Source organism: Melozone crissalis, unplaced genomic scaffold (assembly GCF_028551555.1).
Source record: "Melozone crissalis strain CALT ecotype California unplaced genomic scaffold, PUWL_Pcris_2 ptg000033l_1, whole genome shotgun sequence".
NCBI lineage: Eukaryota > Metazoa > Chordata > Aves > Passeriformes > Passerellidae > Melozone > Melozone crissalis.
The window spans coordinates 8,269,658-8,289,256 of NW_026535811.1; the positions used below are offsets into that span (position 1 = coordinate 8,269,658).

Below are 19,599 nucleotides of genomic sequence, written 5' to 3' on the forward strand. Positions count from 1 at the left end.
CATTATAAAATTATGACATGTATTCTTTTGCTTGTTTTGAGAACAGATCGTCCTGGTCTTGTAAATGTAGGACACATTGAAAAAATGCAGGAGAGCATTGTGCATGTACTGAAACTCCACTTGCAAAACAACCATCCTGATGACACCTTCCTCTTCCCAAAACTTCTCCAAAAAATGGCTGACCTCCGACAGCTGGTCACAGAGCATGCTCAGCTTGTTCAGATAATCAAGAAGACTGAATCTGATGCACATTTACACCCTTTACTACAGGAAATCTACAGGGATATGTATTAAGGACTTCTAGTATTTTTTTCCACAATATTTAAAGACAGAGAAATACAGATGGGAGCAAAACTACTTGTACAGTTATGGGCTGTTCACTCAGCCCAGAGCAGGAAAAATCTAAAACTGGGGAACTGGAGTGTTACACTTCTTTTGGTTTGGGATATTTGTCTTCTTTTGAAAAAGTGCTGCAGAAAAATACTGGTCAGAGTGCTCAATGAAGTGTCTTACAATGGTTCTTTTATTTGGAAATTTGAAGATTGGTAAGGAATACATATTTGTATAATAAATCCGAATGTTAAGTAACAGAAATGAACAAAATTGTATTTCCTCTTGGCTTAGTCATTTTAGTATTAATGTAACAAATTCAGCACCTTCCTTCCAGGTATCTGCACAATCAGAAAGACAATGCACTTTTGCCTAATGGTAACTACTGAGAACCAGCTAACACTTTTTCTTAAAGCATTCAGTCTAGGTGTAGCAAATGGCTGGATATTACTGTCCATACACTTCTAAAAATTTGGAAAGATCTTTCATCCATTGTTGCTTTAATTCCATGAAATGATGTACAGCTTCATCTACTGTTATGTTGGCATACTTGGGATTAGCAGGTTTAAAAGAGAGTTCTCTTATGAAATTAAACAAAATCCAAAGAGTCATCTAAAAGACAGCAGAGATGCTCCAACGAGTGTGTCTTGAAGAGTAAACAAGATAAACTGATGGGACCTTTTTGTTTCAAAAGTCTGTTAAGGAAATGTGCAAATATCACTGATGAAAAAGAGATTGTATACCCTGTATTTTTGTACAACTTGTAATAGCTCAGGATGCAGTTTTGACATAAAAATACTATTTTGAATTAGCAAGAGTTTTGGAGAGACTGAAAAATCTGATCCTACCCTAGGAAAAAAAAGAATTTTAACTTTCCATCAAGGATACTGCACTCTACTGCAGTGACAATGACTCCAAAGGAATGACTGGATAGGAAAGGCACCAGCTTTCCTCTAAGTGTCTTGGCAGTATAATTGTTTGGAGCTGTTTGCTTTTCTGATGAATGCACTGCTTCATTTTTTACTCACTTGGATATATTTCTATTCCTTCTTTGGCCTCATGGATAGAAGTGTTTGGTACTTGTTTTCACCAGATTTTGTCCTTGTGGATAAGGTGATGGTAACACCAAGAGCAGTGTTTGTAGGTGTCAGACTGTGTCATAGACTGGAAGGCAGCACAGCTGAGAGTAAGTTTATTGTGTCCCTAGGAGTAAACTGATTTTTTTGCTGTACTCCTGCTGCAAAAGCAGCTACAATGAAATGGCTTTCTGACTTTGCCACTTCATGGGCTCTTTTCAGAGAGCTGCCCAGAAGTGCCAGCTGCATGCCAGGCACTCTGCTGTTTCTCTTTCATTTCTTTGATACAGTAACCTCACATTATTACCACATAATTTTACTTTCTGTTTCACAACAACGAGGTCTCAGGAGCAATGCCAGCATTTTCACTACAGTAAAGCTTTCAGTGGCACAGGAGGACACTTTGTATTTGTTTTATTGTAGCACATTTGAAGGCACCAGAATCTTCACTGCAAGGATTGAGTGATGGAGTGAGAACATCACCTTGTCATTCCTGTTTCAGTGGCAATGCTTGTTTCTGTCCAGGCACAGCTGGACACTGGAAAAATTACAAATTGAAAGGCAACTTTTTGGGGTTTATCTGGGCAATGATTGTGGCAGAAGTTATAGATAATTACAGATATATTTAGTGTAAAATATTGAAGCACAGGCCTCAAATTTGGTGAGCATCTAGGGCAGAATAGAAATAGTAACTGCATGTGCACAAAACTTCCTCCCCTTCCCCGTTGCCAGCAGGAAGAACACTCAAACACTCAGAGAGGGATGTTGGTCTTGCCAGCAACCCTCAGATGAGAAATGGGCTGCCTTTTGTGTCCCAGAGCAGCACACAGTGTGCCCTCAGAAACAGAGGATTTTAGGAATGCTGCTGCTTTATTCTTCCAGCCAACCCTGTTTCACTGAGGGGGTTTGGGCCATGGAAATAATTGATCTGTGATATTGCTGATGCAAGAAGTTGTCAAAATATCAGCCATTCTGGGATGCTGTTCTGAAACTGTAGGAGCCAACTGTTAGTTTATCCTCTAAAAAAAGGATAACTTGAAATATTTTCCCCCCAAAGGTCAGATTTTTTGCGAAGGGCAAATTTCAAAGTTGTATTCCATAGTCTAAGTGTACTGTAGGTTCTCAGGAAAAATCAGACACAGTCAGTGAGCATAACTATTTTTCCAGCTCTTGTTCTCAAAAGTGGCTAAAACACTTTAGTAACACTTTAAAACATGGAAAATTAATAATAAATACTTAAATTCTCAGCAAAGCTATAAAGAAAAGCAAATAGAGTAACTCAGTGAAAGATATAATATTTAGCAGTTTTAGCAGCTGTTTGTAACAAAGTCCTGTTATTAGTATGAGAAAAGTGAATAATTTTTTGTTATTTGAAAACTAGCAAGAAATTTTTGACTACTTCCTTGGACATTAAAGGTTTGATTTCTGTTTTAAATTAAATTTCAGACCCTGAATAAAAAAAAAAAAAAAAAGAAAAAAAGAGAACACATCTCTGAATTACAGAAATATGAACAAGATGTTAACACAGCCTAAAATTCTGGATGGATTCCACTGCCCACACTGCTGTCCCGTGCACATTCCCACAGTCACTTCAAAGAGTGGCACAGGGCACACAATTCCCTTCCCAAGAATTAATGGGCAAAAGAATTTCTCATTTCTACATTATGCTTTTAAGGAATTACATTTGCTCCTTCAGGAGATGACTACAGCAGGTTTTGGCCAAGGAGATTTTAAAGTTACTCAGTTTATGTCCATTTTTTTTAAAATTTGGATTGCAAACTAGTCTCAGATGTATTTCTGATCAATTACTTCAGCAGCTCCTCTATGTGCAGATAAACTAATAGTTTTAAATACCCCACCTATGGAGGAAAGCAAATTGATCAGATTTTAGGATTAAAATGGATTAAAGATTTGCTGGCTCATCAGGTGCAGTTTGGATCTGATTCTTGCCAACATAACTCATTTTACTGTCATAGCATGGAAGAACTCTGGTTAGCAACCAGACCCCACAAACAGCTCAAGGCAAGAGGCAGCAGATGGATAGAGAAATATCCTGGGAAACAATGGTATGGCTTAAGTTTTCAGCAAACCTACAGATTACTCATTTTTGAGCATTGTTTGGAGGGAAAATATTTATTTATTTATTTATTTATTCTGGTGCCCTAGGTACTTTTTGTCAAAGGGGAAGGGGGGAAGAAGAGGAAGGTTTTGTGCCAAGTATTAGGGAAATCTGAGGTTCATTCTTCTCTCCTCCTTAAATATTTCCTTTAAAGCCGCTGTTTAAAAAAAATTAGTTACTTTGTACCTTTCAAAATTTCCGATCCCACTTTTGCTTTAAACACAAACTGACGCCTGATAGCAAAGTTTCCACTTACAGCAACGACACCTTGCATTGCATTTAAAGAAATCACATTTTGTGTTAGCTGCCATTTCCATGTGCCTTTGTGCTCTGCTTCCAGCAGCTGCTGCAGAGCTGAAGTGCTGCCAGCCAGCAGAGTTTTGCATTATTCCTGCCCCGTGCAGATCTCGGAAATACCAGCAGTTGCACTAAGCCTGTTCTCATGAGAGAGCTGGCACAGGGCTGCACATCAAAGAGCTTATAATAAGCATCCAAACATTTGTTTGTTTATTCAAACTGCTGAAACCTGGGGAGATTTATTCATCACGAGAGCTGGGTCACATACGACTGAGTTTGAATTTCCTCGTTGCTGACGGAAAGCCTGGACAAAGCTGGGCCCCATCTGAGGCAGAGCAGCTGGGGGATATCCTGCTGTGGCTGCAGAGGAACAGTTTCAGTCTCTCCTAAAAAGCTCCCTGGGACTTCACTGAAAGTCTGCAACTGCATTTGACAAATGCATTTGCAGCTGTCATGGTACTGCTTAAGCATAAGGTCTGCAAATAATGGTCCCTCTCAGAAACCCCTCGTCCTTTAGGAAGTGTTGGAATGTAAGGTGGAGCGTGGTATCTGTGCTTGCTTCTGTCCCAAGTGCTTTCCTGATAATCAGTTGCATATAATTTTTGTATTTAGGTTTAATCAGCTTTATTTTCCTTCTTTTACTGGAGATTTAAATAATATATGGGTTTGATCTAAGATTATTGATATTATGTGTTGTGGGATTTTTTTAATTTAATGTAATACCATTTCTTCATGTTTCAATTTATAAAATACAAGAATATAAATGCAAGGTTTAAACTTTCACTGAATTAGTTACAGAGGTGCTTAAAGAAAATGTGTAAATTATTTAATTTAAATATTTGTTACATACTTTATCTTGTGAACCCTTTGTACAGTAAGGAAGTATTTCCTTTTATGGGCTAAGGATGAAGGGGCTGATGTCAAAGACAGTTTGCTATTTATTCCTGTCTAGTCTTTATTGCTGTATCATTTTTGAAGAACTATCACAAATTCTTCAAAGTTATCAGTGTTTGGTGTTGACCATTGTAACAAAACTTTAAAATATTTTTCCACATAGAACACAGACTTTCTTTTATTTAATTTTAATAAAAGCAAGTCTAGTTGAGGAATAGCTGCAATCCCAAAATTGAGTTTTTAACTCAAGGTCACCAGTAGGAAAAATCATGTGTAGAACTGAGTTCATCTTTGTTTTGCAGCATGGTAGCTCATTTTCCTTTGAAAAGAGCTAAAAAGAAGCTGCATTTGGTTTGTGCACCGGTGCTGGTGTTTTCTGTGGAGCTGACTTGTGGCTCACTGGGAATAACAACGTGTACTCAGGATTATTCCCTGCCATCTGCCCTGAGGGCAACCTGCTGCTTTTATAGATGTATTTCAAACATGATTTGGCAGCACAAAACAAAACGTTGAAATGGCATTATTGGCTTCCCTGCAGGAGGGATTTGAAACAGAATTCAGAGTCTGCTCGTAGGGATTCTGTGTCTGGTGCATGCAGGCGTGACAGTCTTGCCTACAGCATCCTTCTAAGGAAATCTGATATAGGAAATAAGGTACCTTTCAAAGGTATCTACCTTAAATTTTGCTGTGTGAATCACCAAACACAGTAGGTACCACAAGCACAATCTATTACAAATGTTCTAGCTATCATTTGTACTTACTTGCTTTTTATTTGTAACATGTAACACTTTATTTCCTCAAATTGCTGCAACTTGGCATTTTCACTTCATCAGTGTCACCACACAGGTATGTTGTCCCCTGAGGTGTTTGTGTCATGTTTGCAAAAGCTCTGCTGGACTTCCCTGTGCTGTCCTGCAGCCACTTCCTCTACCCTGTCACCTCATGTGACACAAACCCACTGTCTAACTGAGCCCACCCTAAGGAAGGCTGTTTCCTCCTTTCTTTTTCCTATTGTGCTCACAGGTTTTTTAAATCTTTTTCTGCTTCTGAAGCTGGGCTGTGTTTTTTTCTTGAGCTCCTTTATTGCGTCAGTCTCGCCAGATTCCATTGCTGCGGATGTTTCGAAACAGAATTCCTGCTGCAAGGACCTCAATTGCAGATGAGCTGCTTCTGCCAGGGGATAGGCAGCGTGCACAAGAGACTGATCTGATTACAGGCTGGACCTTAAGGACTGCAAGATCAAGCATGAGGTACTTGAAGTAGCAGTAATATTTTGGTGTATTTTCTCACGTTGGGTATGCAGGTGATCCCTGTTGTGGTAAAGACACCAGCCTTGTGTTCAATGCCAGGAGTTTCATGGCATTCTTTCCACTAGAAGGAAAAAAGATTGGCAGGATGGGGAAGACTTCAGGGGAAGTCCTGAGCCACTGCAATCCCGGTGGCACAGCAGTCCTGTGTGTGTAGGAGTGCAGTGTCACCCAGCAGTGTCACCCGGCAGCCTGTGTGGGACGTGCTGCAGAGCTGGGAGCAGGTCACCACCCTCCTGCAGGTGACTCACCTGAGCCACCCCTGCTCACCCCGTGGCTCATCCAGCACACAGCAGCTCTCTCCATGGAATCACAGTGCCTTGGCCCTTGGGCAGAGCAGAAACCTGCATGGTTCAGTTACTGCTTTAGTGGTAACGAACCTAACCAACGTTTCAGTGCTATCAGTGTGCTCCAGAAACCTCAGAGTGGTTTGGCAAAGTCTGGCTTAGCAGATTCTTAGGGGACCTGCCTCCTGAGCAGCTCCTGCTGTTCCACAGCTCCTAAAACAGTTGCTCAGAATTTTCTCTAGGAATGCAGCACCACAGGTTAAGTGCCCCGGGATGTTGAAACCCTTCCTCGCCTTTTAAATGGTCTGTTATCTGTGTCTCTTAGGACACAAAAGAAGCACAGTGTCGTTGATGTTGCCAAGCCCTAATCAATAGAGCCAACAAGTGTTTCATTAAATCAAGACATCAATTTTAAAGAGAAAACAAAATAGCTTATTGTTTCCAGTCAGCTGTTTTGGGGACATTGGACTTCAGTAAATACAGAACGTAGAAGGAGCACATTTCCTGCAAGGAGCAGTCAAACCTAATTCTCATGGAATGCTTGTTTCCCAGTAAAAACCACTAATTGAAGCCAAGTTCCCAGGTTTCTCTCTGTTAGAACAATGCAAATGACACGTCCAAGGATGAATGGATGCCCTGGTCTCGCAGGGATTTTTAGGAAGGACAACATATCTTGCACTTGTGAATGTTAAAGTCACATCTAGCTACACACGATGATGCATTCTCAAACGTTGCCAGCCTACTGATCTAGGATGAAAAAACTTGAACTAAACATTTTTTTCCTTTTTTTACATTCTGATTTTTTCTGCCTTCTTTAAAAACAAGAGGTTGAATTCACAGTGTTTGTATAGAGACTGTAGGAACCTATGTGCTTTAATCCTTTCAGACTGAATGTAAACCAACTTAATTTGAAATACGGTTTTGCCTTAATGGTTTTAAAAAAATAAAATATTTTTAAAAGTGAATTTAATGACATGTGATGATCTTTTATCTCCAGGAGAGGAACTCACTGCAATGAGACATTCAAAAGGCAGCCTATTTGAAGCATCTTCATGTACTGATGCTTCCCTGTGTACTCTTAGATGCCTTTTGAAGCAGGAGTGATTGTGTAACATACCCAGAGACGTTGCATATACATTTATTTATATATATTTCATAAGTTTGGTGTACATCCATCATCCAGCTGTGATCTTTCATATTCCCATGGGTTGTATGGCTGGTTTGAGACATCCATGGAATTCAACAAGAGCACTTCTGTGTGAAATGCAGCACTGACTAATTCAATGAGCACACCTTCAATTAAATCAGGCAAGTATGTCACAGGTAGTGGTAGTTGTTTTCCTTCCAGAATCTGGGGATATTTTCAGCTGGTAACAGAGTGCTGAAGTGAAAATTACAGCAGAGGAAAACTACTCTGGTTTCTTCATAGCTGTGCTCAGGAGCATGGAAGACCTGATGTTGAGCAGCAGAAAGTACTTGAAGACCCCAATGAAAACAACCTGTAAAGGCTGTGCATCCATGAAGAGCAGGAAAGGCTGGCCATGGTATCATTCAGGCTGTGAAATCACATATATACTAAAATATGATGATACTGAGACCATAATGCTCATGTTCAGTGGGAATACAAGAATGTGGGATAACTAAGTTCGAACAGCTGGGCACAGATAATAATCCATTGTCATTCCAGGAAATACCAAGTAGAATGTAGGGCAGTCTCCTTTCCCTAAAGCATAAACCAGAGATGCCAGAACACATCTGCTGTCCCTCTGTGGTACCTGCTGGCTTTTCTGCACCTACCAGGTCTTCACTGCCAGGTAACTGTGAAGGAGAGGCATCCCTCACTTGGTTTTTCCTGCTGCATAATAAATAACTGAGCTGTACTGAGCCAAATTAAATATTATATAATTTTGCTCTGCGGTTCTGCTCCCTTTTAACCCTGAGTCCTTTCACCCTTCAGTTCAACATAACAAGTTCTTAAAGGCATGGAAATTTCTGAGGGCTTTAAATGACTCCTCAGTCATATTGTAAATGCAAATATAATGGTTGTGAATAAATGAGATAACTGCTTGTGCCTTAAAAGGGCACAGAGGAAGCTAAGCAGGAGGGAAAACAGGTTAGAGAGATGAGATCCCAAGCTCACTGACATTGGAACTGCACTAGGCAGGCTTTCAAAACCTGCTTTTAGGAGCACAATCTGTCATGAACAATGGGAAATCCAGGAAAAAACATATTTCAAGGTTTGCTGGTGTAAACATATCCTGTGGTCTCACGTAAACATGTTGCTTTGGGAGCTTGATTATAACACCAATTCCAAGGTGGGAAAGTGCTCTCTTCAGTTGTGGGTTTAGCACAGGACATGCTCTGGTGTTTATACAGAACAGACACAGACACACCACAGCTTTTAAACAGTGTTCCTAACGTGAAACTGAAATATAACACCACCCATCTTACATAAGTTTAGTATCACTTTCCCTGAAAATACAGTCTTTTGTAACTGCAAAAAGGAAGCTGAAATGTTGCCTCATAACGTGGATCTTTTTTTCTGCATTTAGAGACAAACATATATTTTATTTATTAAAGCACTTAGGGCTTAAAAAGGCCACTAATAGATCCAGTATTGCTCCTTCAGTCACTGCAAGAAATTTCAGTCCTGATCAGAGAGCACCAATATAGTAAGTTCAGAAAAAAGAAAGATTTTAGGACACTTCAATGTCCTAAACAACTCATTGAAATAATGTTGATTTCTTTTAACAAACACAGGTTCATTCTACTAAAATGAAGGATTTTTGATGGATTATATGGATGGAAGTGTTGGAAAAAAGAGATGTTCACCAAAGCACTAACAAGTTCTGAAGCAATGACCAGCATTTACTTGAGTAAAAAAGGTGATTTTATGATTAGGGAGCATTCTAGATGTATCCTCAAGGCATGTGACTTGGGTTTTACATAAAAGCCACCATAAAATCTTAAGAACAGTCAAAAGAGATAACTGAAGAAGCTAATTTTTGAGCTAAACAAATTGCTGTTTCCATTGAACTTTTTACCTTTTTACCTGAAACCGTGTTTCTGACATCCCTATTACAGCTGCAGTTTATTTGTCTGGTTCAGGAAAGAATTGGGCATATTAATGGAACTTTTCTATTTCCAGATTAACTGCTTTGAAAGTGAAAAAGAAGTCTCCTTTATTGTAAAACATAAGCCAAATGTATTCATGTTCCTCTCCAGCTGCTGTGCTGACATGGACTGGAAGGTTAAGTGAAAAGTGACTGCAAGTGCAAGGGACTTCTAAATACATTTATTGATTGCAGAAGCACCAACCTTCAAAGTCTCAAGTCTCAATGCTGTGATAGCACTAAGATTACCATATTGAGAAATGTAGGTATTATATTTAGGACATTTTCTCACAGCACTTTTATTTCAGACTTACATTCCCTGCCTTATGTAATCTTACAGGCCAGCACTGCCAGATTAACAATTGGTGTACTCTGACTTGCTTGGGTATATGCTGAATTAAGCCAGACCAATCTGTTTTGGAATTTCGTAACCCTGTAGGGAGTGTCAAGGGCAACACAAGGCACTAAAATAGCAAATGTGGAAACCTGGACACGGTTCCTGTGTCTGTGCTGTTTGGTTTCTTGCTGCAAGCATTCCACATGGTGACAGGAGGCTCATCTGCCTCTTTTCTGGCTCCTCAGCAGCTCCCTGGCGCGGCGGGCGCTGCACGGGGATGTCTGAACCCAGGCCAAGGGCAAGGAAATGTGCTGCTCTCTCTGGTAGTAGTGAGCTGATGAAGGTCACTTCTTTAAAAGGAGCAACATGATAGTCTCCAAGCAGAGAGGAGAAACCCCAGCCAAAGAACTGTCACTCTTGGACCTTCAAGATTTATGCTTCGTATCCGTTTATTTGCAGGATTTCTGCTGGGGCTTCCTTTTATCCATGTCTTCTATTTCCAAAGGAAAGGCCTTCAGGTTTTCCTTCACACAGGGGAGGCAGAAACTTTTGGAGGAGAACAGACTACAGTTCTGTGAAGAAAATAACAGTTCTGTAAAGAAAATAACTAGCATTACTACACAAAATGGAAATGCTTACATTCCAGTCTCATTAAACTTTTCATTATATTTAGAATTCTTCTAAAATGAATTATTCTTCTTCTAGGCTGAAATATTCCAGCAATTCACAACTTTTTCTTACTCAATAATTCTAACATGTGGTTAGAGCCAACAGGGTGAAAAATAAAACCCCCAAATCAACTGTCCCACTGCTCCTATTGAAGTGACCTTCACCAGCTCCCTGCTACAGGGAATAGCAGCAGCCCTCCTTCAGCTGCCTTCTCCTTCCAGCACCATGCATAGGTTTCCTGGCCTGCTCACTGAATTCCAAATAGGATTTCATGGCTAAGCTGCAGCTGGTGTTGCTGATGGATTATACCTGGAGAGTGAATAAAGGTGTAAGAGATTCCATGGGTTTTACTGAAACAGCAGAGTTTTCCTCTAAGTTCTTGCTTGATGAAGATTTCTACCTCTTGGGAAGATCTTCCAAATTCCTGCAATGGTGTGTGAGACTTGGAGCCTCAGCACACTCTTCCTCACCAATCTCCACAAAAATGGCCTAAAGGCCCACACAAGTACCAAGTGCTGGAGGCTCTCACAACAGACCATCTTTTCCATAACTCCCAAAAAACCTGTTCTTATTTCCATTAACCCATGCACTTGTATTGTCCTAGGAGACTACTAAAAAGTATCACTATTATATCAATATCACAGAGGTGTCCAATAACCAGAGTAGTTAAATGAACTCCATTCATCTGAGACAATCCAAATTAGATTTCATCCCTTACCCTCAATAAATGTGCTCACTGGTTAAAACCTAGAACCACACCTGGTACTAAAGCTTGAGCTAATGACTCTCCTCTGAACTCTTGGTGGCAAAGTATAAAAGCTGCTGTGCACAAAGAAGGTATTTTTGCTATCCCTGTTCTGTTCACAGTTCATACAGACCCAATTTTTTTTCCCCCAGGAGCTGTAACCAGATGTTAGTAATTGAATAGAAAGAAGCAAAACTGACAGAACAATTTAATGTATTTGCAATATAGGGTTTGGACAACTGGAAGAGAAACTAATTAATGTATTATTCCTTTGCTCTGCAGCGAGACTTGACATCCCTGGTTCTCTTGATGTGCTGGTCACCAAATTCCAAATAGGATTTCATGGGTAAGCTGGAATTGGTGTTGCTGATGGATTATTCTTGGGGATTTAAGAATGAATAAAGACATCAGTTTAGATAGAACTGGACAAATGGATTCCCTGGGTCTTTCCTAAATAGTAGAGTTTTCCCCTTGCCATTGTCATTTGCAGCTGGCCTTTCTCTGGGAGCTAGGCTTGGCTATCCCTGTGTTCCTCTCCTTGTTTTTGTTTCTATGTCACTATCTGGGCTTTAGCAGCAGACTCAGATGATAATTATATCAAAATCACAATCAGCCTGCTTCCATGTGACTTGGAAGCTTGGGGAACAACTTGTCTTCATCTATTGTCCTTTTCTGCATTGACTGCCCGGCCCCTTCACCCTCAGGAATGAGTGTGAGGCCTCAGTCTCTGAAAAGCCCTGAAAGTGGATTTCAGTTGCACAACCTCCAAGCCTATTGTTTTTTGTCTCTTGGTATCCATAATACATTAAGCTGCCAGTTTAAAGGGGGAGATTAGAGTTTCAGCTGGCCCGGTTATTGTTGCTTGCATTGCCAAATGGCACACAGGCCCCAGTGTCCCAAAGGTGGCCACTGGGCCATGGCAAAGGGGGGGAGAGGCTGTTCCTGCAGGTGGGATCCCCACTGTCAAGATGCAGCTCCTCACAGGTAAAACAGGTGCTCAGCTTGCATTCTTTTGGCTGAAACGAGTTGCTAGTGCAGATTTTGGCCACCAGGAACTGGGGAAATCATGACTATGAACCCCTGAGCATGTAACCATAGTCCTGCTCTCTCTGTCCTGGGATTTTCAGCCTAATTTTTCTTTCAATGCCCTACAAATTAAACTTACCATGTAGAGTTGAGCCCTTCTTTTAAACCCTTATCCTGATACAGTTCTGTGTTTAATCAGATGATTCTTTAATGTGTTTTCTCCCTTCCATGACCAAGGCAGGAGGGGGCCATTTCAATTCCAAATTTAATAGTCCAATTCAGGCAAAACTGCTGCCAAAGCATGCTGCCATGGTTTATTTCTGTTTTGACATGAATCATGGCTGAAAGTAATATATATATAGGGATGGTATCTACCACAATACGTAAAGGAAAGGCTCTGCCTGTCTCTGTCCAGGACTGACCCCACATGACTGGAAGTTGAGTGGGAAGCAGCTGTAGTATTACATTTATCACTTAATGCCTACAATCATGTGCTCAGTCACCTTCTGCTGAGGTGAGCAATAAGGGATGAAACTTGCTCCCTTTCCTCCTTTCTTCTCCAAAAACCACCTTTTTTCCATGTCTTTAGAAAGTGTTGTAATAAAATATAAGTAATAATTTTAAATTACTAATATGGTCAGATTATATAATTTCCTCTCCCCTTTTCTGAAGGGGTAATATGAAGAAGGGCACTTAACCTGCCCAAAGACTTTTAAAAGCATTGTTATTATCTTCCTTTTTGTGTGGTTTTGGCATGTTTTAAGACATTACAAATAATCATTGGAATTATTCCCAGCTGGATCAGAACTAATGGCACTTACCAAGGCACTCTGATAAAAGACTTGAGCAGGGTGATACAGGCTACAAAATGATTGAAGTAAATTGAGTAAAACTTCAGAGGATATTTGGAGATATTTAAGTTTATGAACACTATACAGAACAGCTTTAAGTCATGACTTTTACTGGCACAATAAAAGGAAATACACTTCAGCTGGCATGGGTTGTCTCATGAAAACCCTAAAATCTGATCTGTCTCTCAAGGTCAGAAAAGCCTTAATTTTGCCACATGTTAGGTTAATTCTATTCTGAATTACCACAATTTAAAAAGCAACCTGTCACTAAAACCTTTCCAATTGGTCCAGCTTCTTTGCAAAGAGGCCCAAGAAAGGATGATTTTCTTCAGCTTCAATTCCTATGTTTTAACATTTAACTCAGCTCAGGAGTGAATTGATGTACTTGGGTCAAGCACAAGCAGGAACCACAGCCAATACAAAGATATTATTCTACCTTTGTCTCTCTCTATTGTCTTGGATAAGTTTTTACTTCTCTGGACTTTATTTTCCCTACATGAAGAGGAATAGTATGTGTTTACTTACTTTGTGGTGTGGGTGTTTAAAGCACTAATTATCATTTCTGCAGATCTCTTTCAATGTTACCTAAGCAGTATTGCTAAATTCATTTTGAAACCATAGTCATATGTGTGATTCACTATCTGGCCTGGCCAGTTTGGTAAGAAATTCATTCTCAATTATTTACAATCAATGTTTTACTTTGAATGATACCATCAGGGGAATCTTGAAAACTCAGATAACAAGCAGTAAATGACTGACAGATTTCCACAACAGACAAAATAAGCAGGACTTTCAAAAAGATTAGAAGCTTCCATTAGCTCACTGCAAATATCTTCTATTCATTGCCAAAACCCAGGTTAACTGAAACAAACACATTTTTTCAAAGAAAAAGCCCCACCTTCATTCAGAAAAGCACAATGTGTGCAAAGACCCTGAGAGGCTGAAATGCTCTATTTCTGACAGCTCAAACTGCCACACTTGGAAATATCTGCTGAATCCTTTCTAAATTTAAGAGACTTGATTTGGGAATGAGAATAGTTAAACGTGCTCAAGTTTGTCCCAGATGTGTCTGTGTTCCAATTCCTCTGCTGTTAAAAAGAAAGGATAAACCTGGCATGTCAAGGCAGGAATCAAGCCCCTAAGCCCAAATTCTCTGAGTAGCTGCTCTTGGCTCCTCGTTGTGCTGTGTGGGAGGGAGTCAGCCCCTGCCACAGCAGGGACAGCAGGGAAGGTCCTCCTCATGTCAGCTTTGCCTCCACACAACTGCCCTGAGAACCTGGCTCTGGAAACTTGAGCCCAGCCACCACGGCCACAACCAGAAAGTGCTGGCACTTCACCTAGTCACAGCCTACTGGTAGCTCCAGAATAGAAAAAAACCAAACCAAACCCTCTGAGCTGCAATCACTTTTGGTGACTTTCAGTCATTTAAATGTCAGAAGAGACCTCAGAGATAGGATGCTGAGAAGTACTCCCAGTGCAGGTAGCTGGGTGGGCAAGCTCCCATGCCAGCTGCACACTGTGCCATGGATGGCAGGAAACAACTGGAGCCCCCGTGCCAGGAATGGGCACAGATCCCTGCCCTAACAAAGGGCTCAGGGCCCTGCATCACAGTCTGGGAGAGGACTGGTCACCCTGAGACTCTGCAGGAAGACCCCAGACCCAAAATTCCCCATGGGATCAGGGGCACAGACTGTAGGGGTATAAAAGCCCAGGGGTTCCTTTGTTCAGGGCCCCTCCCAGAGGAAGCAGCCTGAGCTGTTCCTGCTGCTGCACAATTCAGTTATTAAACCTTTTTTTCCTGAAATTGGATCCCAGACAAACCTGGGCAAGAAGTTTCTTTAACAAGGAAATAAACCCAATCAGGAGAAAGGTGTTACTGCATGCTCCTCTAAGCCCATCCTTAGTGCTGACTGCCACAAGTCAGAATAGCAACTAAACTGAGCCAAGTGAGCCAGGATCCTTCTGGCTGTGCCTGCCCAACTCCCAAAATCTGAGACTCACAGCAAACAAAGGGGCCAGTTCTGCACTGAGAACAAGGAATTAAGACAAGTAATTTTACACCACCTTTCTGGACTGCACTCAGATTTCATAGTTTAAGGTTTCCTTCCAGCTGCTGCTTAAATTCATTCTTCCTCAGAGAGCAAGCATGGCATGGTACAACTCTCTTCCCTGCTCACTTTAAACATTAACTTTTGCAAATAGGATGACAGCCCTGTGCTGTGAATCTAAACCTAATAATCCATGGACATTTATATTCCCTTTATGGAAAAAAACCCCGATCTACTACTGTGTGTGATCTATACTATTACATTTCCTGGTGCTAAGAAAGTAGAAAACAGCACTCCTTGTGCTTGAGAGGCTGGACTGTGCTTATCTGTAAGTAGAACACTCACAATGCTGATCATTTTAATTTAATACTGAGAGGTTCACCTGGTGGAATCCACAAGAACATACAATTATGAATAATTAACATACATGTAGTGGTAGGACAAGAGGGAATGGTTTGCCTTAAAAATTGATTGTTTGGGATTTGCCATTTGATCTTTCTCTGACAGGTCACCAGGACTGGAACAAAAAGCAATTATTGAAGCAGTTTTGCTTGTTACTTACTGTACCAACACACACTGCTCTGCTACACAAACTGCAGTGAGACCTAATGATGAGGAACTTGTCCTTGCCGGGGGTGAAAGGATCCCTCATGTCATAGGCTTCTTCCAGAAGCCTGCAAAAGAATAATTTCGGCCTTTTAAGTGTATACTTCACACTTGTAATTGATTTGCTCCTCTTGCTGTTGTGCATGAGGCAATGCAGCAGCTCTGCAGCTCCTTTTCTCTTCAAAACCTTCAACTCTGCAGCTGCCTTCAATCCTCTGCTGTACTTCCTATCTCTCTTCCAAAAGCAGAGCAACTGGTGAGCCTGTCAGTGTCGTCTTACTAAGCTTTTCTTAATGCTCTACCTTAACTACCTTCCATTTTTATAACAGGTATTCCTTAGCATGGCCAACTTCTGTACCCTGTCAAGTCACCATTTCAATGCACAGCTTTTAATGAGAGGTTTTCTTCCAAAGCTGTGTGCATGTGAGTAAGAAATACAAAGGTTTTTTCTCTTGGTTATGTTGCTGCTGTAAAGCTGAGGTCCCCAGCTCCTGAGAGCAGGAGCTACCAGCACAGAGCCTTACAGACACCTCCAGTGTGCTTTCTTTATGTCACAGACTGTACTGCTTGCTCCAGGGTGTTGAGGGAGTGCATTTAATAATAATTTAGCAACCTGCTTGGGAAAAACTAAAGCTTTACTTTTTCTGGGAGCTCCAGGCAAAATAATACAGAAGCCAGTTGAGCATCTGTCTGCACAGGGCACCCAGCATGGGCACCTGGCTTCCTCCTGGGCTTAAGTAAAAATTGGATTATGGGAATAATATGGATAAAAGGTAATCTGTCAACTAGTACTGCCTTCTCCTTGTCTCCACACACACAGAAGTGTGTGCAGGACTGTGTCCAGCACTGTGTTCCTCTCTCCTTTTTCTGTTCACTCAAACAGAAAATGATTTGGCCAGAGCCTTCCACTGTTAGGAAAGATCAGGCATCTTATCATGGCAGATCACCCTGTCAACAAGCCCCTGGGATACAAAGGCAGGATTGTGTTTGCAAAGCTCCCCTTGCAGGATTCCCAGCCCTCCTCAGTGCAGAGCCATTTGACAAGGGGCCCTGTCCAGCACATTTCCTGCAGCACTGCCTTTGGGATGTGAACAAGCCAAGAAAGATGGGGTGTGAAGCTGTTTCTTAAAGCCATCTATAGAAGTGTGATGCTTCAGCATTATTCTTTTGCTTTTGGCACCTGAGCAATCCAAATAAAGCTGGGTGTTAACTCTGAGATTGGATAACCTAAATTAAGATTCACATTCAGACTCTTCAGGAATGGACCTCATCAAAGGTGAGCCATTGCTCTGCTGAGTGGGAGAGGGAAAACCAGTAGCACTGTGGGTTTGGAGTGATAAAAAGACAGCTGCCCAAGGACAACAGCCCCAGCAGGTGGTGATTAACAGCTGTTTCCATTCTTTAAGAAACTGAACAGTCTTATTGGGGTGAAATGCTGAGTACATGCCTGACTTCCAGCTCCACAGAGTTCCTGAACAAGTCATTGTTGACCATGATGGCCTCCACCAAGCTACTCTTGCATTTAAAGCAAAGTGCTTTATTTTATGGGGAGTTTAATGTCTGTAGACAAAGCTGTAACTGCACAATTCCTGGTCAAACTATCCCTACTTAGCAGAGAGAGAAAAGGCTTTGGTCCCTGAAAATATGAATACATAGTGAGCACCCACACACCCTGATGCTGCATGGTCAGACAAAGGATTGTCCAATCCACACAAAAAGCACTGCTGGTCAGAACTCCACATCATGCCAGAGAGCTCTAACAAGTGTTTTTGCCATATATATTGCATTCATGCTGTGTGTATGTATTGCTCAGCTCAGGGAGGCTAAGTGAGGGAAGGGCTATTCCCAGAAATACCAGGCTGGCAGTCAGCAATGTTCTAGCAAGAAAACATTGGTAGAGTAGTCAGTGAGGCTAGGAAATAGGTTAAATACAGATTTCTGCATGGTATTGAAGCAGGGCACAAAAACTTATTGTTGTTTTTCCTACCAGCACTGACAATTTTTAACATTCCTTCCCCTTGGAAAAAAGGAGATCACTTTAAGCACCAAGCCTCATGTTTAGGGTCAGTAGAGAACATTATTGAACTCATGTAGAGCACACCACAAGGATTCTAATGCTCCTAGCAGCAATGAAGGATCTCAGAGGGCACTTACACAACTGAGTGAGAGTTTGGTGACATCTGCCCATAATTTGTGTACAAGTCTGATAACTCACACAGCTCATATCTGAACTCTCCTGCTGTCTGAACTTCTTTGGGAGCATCCATTTTTAAGCTACCTGCAAGAAACACACACACAAAAAAATCTTTTAGCCTCAAAATGCAATGCTGGGAACATATCTGCAAAAAGATTAAAGTGACCTGAGACATCTGGCTTTGCAAATTAAAACCCAAAGGAAAACTGACAATTGCAGACCTTGATTAGTAAATATTTTCTCCCAAACAAGTTTGTTCCCATGTCCCAGTTAAACTTTTAAATTCCTTAGACAGGTCTATAAACTGCAGACTGGGAGCCTAACTATAAAGTTCACCTATTAATTTGGAAGATCCATGAAATAACTCAGGTGACAAAGCACATGGCTGTGATCCCTGCTCAGCTGAGGTCTGCACTCCCTAAGTGCTTCCCAGGACACTGCTCCCTCTCTGCAGAATTCCAAGCCAGTTCTGCAATGTTCATCTTCTCCCTCAAACTGGGGCCAGGAAAGGGTTTTGGACCTCACTCAGGAGGAGGGACCAGGAAGGTGTTTGCAAAGAAAAGACTGTGTCTTTTTCTTTGCTTCTGGTTCACCTTGGAATAGAGTTTTGGAAGCTTACCCCTGACTCCCTGTTCCCATCTGGCTTTCTATGGGAATGAGGCCAATGGAATCATCCTATACTTTGATAAGGTGTTGGCCCATTCCAGCCACGTGGGACAAAGGAGCAGTCACCTTTTAAAAGTTTAGATACTATAACTTTGATGAAAACAGGCAGAAGGGGAAGACTGGAGAACACCCATATATTTCTGGTATCCAACACCTTGCTCCATGGTTTCTGTCTTACTGAATCACACTAGTTACTAATGCAGTAACAAAAAAAAAAGCGCCAAACCTTTTCATTTTCTTCTTCTAATATTTTTTCCCTTATTGCTTTTAATGAACTCAATTGGCTTGCAGAGGAATCCAACAGCTGCTAACAGTAGCACAAGGTGAGAGGCAGAACTGCAGCACCAGCAGAAAGGCAGGGCTGAGATGAGGGACCTGCACATCCCTCTTTTGGTGACAGGGGCTGCTATTTCTGCTTGCCCAAGAGAGTGAAACTGAATCCTCAGAGCCATCTGCTGACAAGGTGAACTAGGGGCAAGGTGAAGCAGAGCTGGGACTACTTGTCATCTAAAGTTCCAGAAGAACAGGGAGATCCTCAGAGGCTTCATGACAGGCATCCAATTCAGAAAGTCCTAGCCTGTTAAACCCTGAAACCTAATTTTGGAAATAATCTCCCTTAGCTCATCACTCCTTTACCACTAGCCTTTCCACAGCCATTCCTGGCATTTCAGTAGCACAGAGTTCTTCAGATGTAACACAAATGGGGCTGGGCACTGGATTTATAAATAAATTCACCTTGAGAACACCTTAGGAAGCTATTTGTTCACAAGTTATATGACCCTTGGATATGATGTGCTTTCCCTACCTCACAGGGATGATTGAGAGCATTTAATTAACTCAAGTGCTTTCAGATTTGTCAGTTAGTTGTATGGCATGTACATGCTACCCATTTCTTCTCCCTGTATATTGTAATTCAGATTCTTCACACTATGAGCTAACTCAGCTAAGAAGTCTGCTTTTTGAACCCTGCGTTTCTGTAATCAGTCTTCCTTAAAAAGGAGAAATCATTAACCCCAAACAAGTAGAGTATAGAA

The 19,599-nt window shown here is 41.3% G+C and overlaps 2 protein-coding genes across 5 annotated transcripts in view; one reads left to right on the forward strand and one right to left on the reverse strand.

Annotated features, from left to right (window-relative positions):
• The window catches only part of PPARA (peroxisome proliferator activated receptor alpha), a 61,220-nt gene that overhangs the window by 23,212 nt on the left and 18,409 nt on the right, over nt 1-19,599 (forward strand). For 3 of the 4 annotated variants that reach the window (XM_054281819.1, XM_054281817.1, XM_054281820.1), the window contains one exon: nt 47-2,891. In XM_054281819.1, coding sequence (XP_054137794.1) covers nt 47-294 — 248 coding nt within the window. In that variant the 3' untranslated portion in view covers nt 295-2,891. Of the gene's footprint in view, nt 1-46; nt 2,892-19,599 lie in introns of those variants that run through there. The other variant, XR_008483292.1, reaches the window with a different exon arrangement.
• Nucleotides 10,186-17,972, reverse strand: CDPF1 (cysteine rich DPF motif domain containing 1). The gene is given in 3 exon segments (XM_054281788.1): nt 10,186-10,332; nt 15,662-15,773; nt 17,860-17,972. Coding segments are annotated over 3 exon segments (372 nt in total).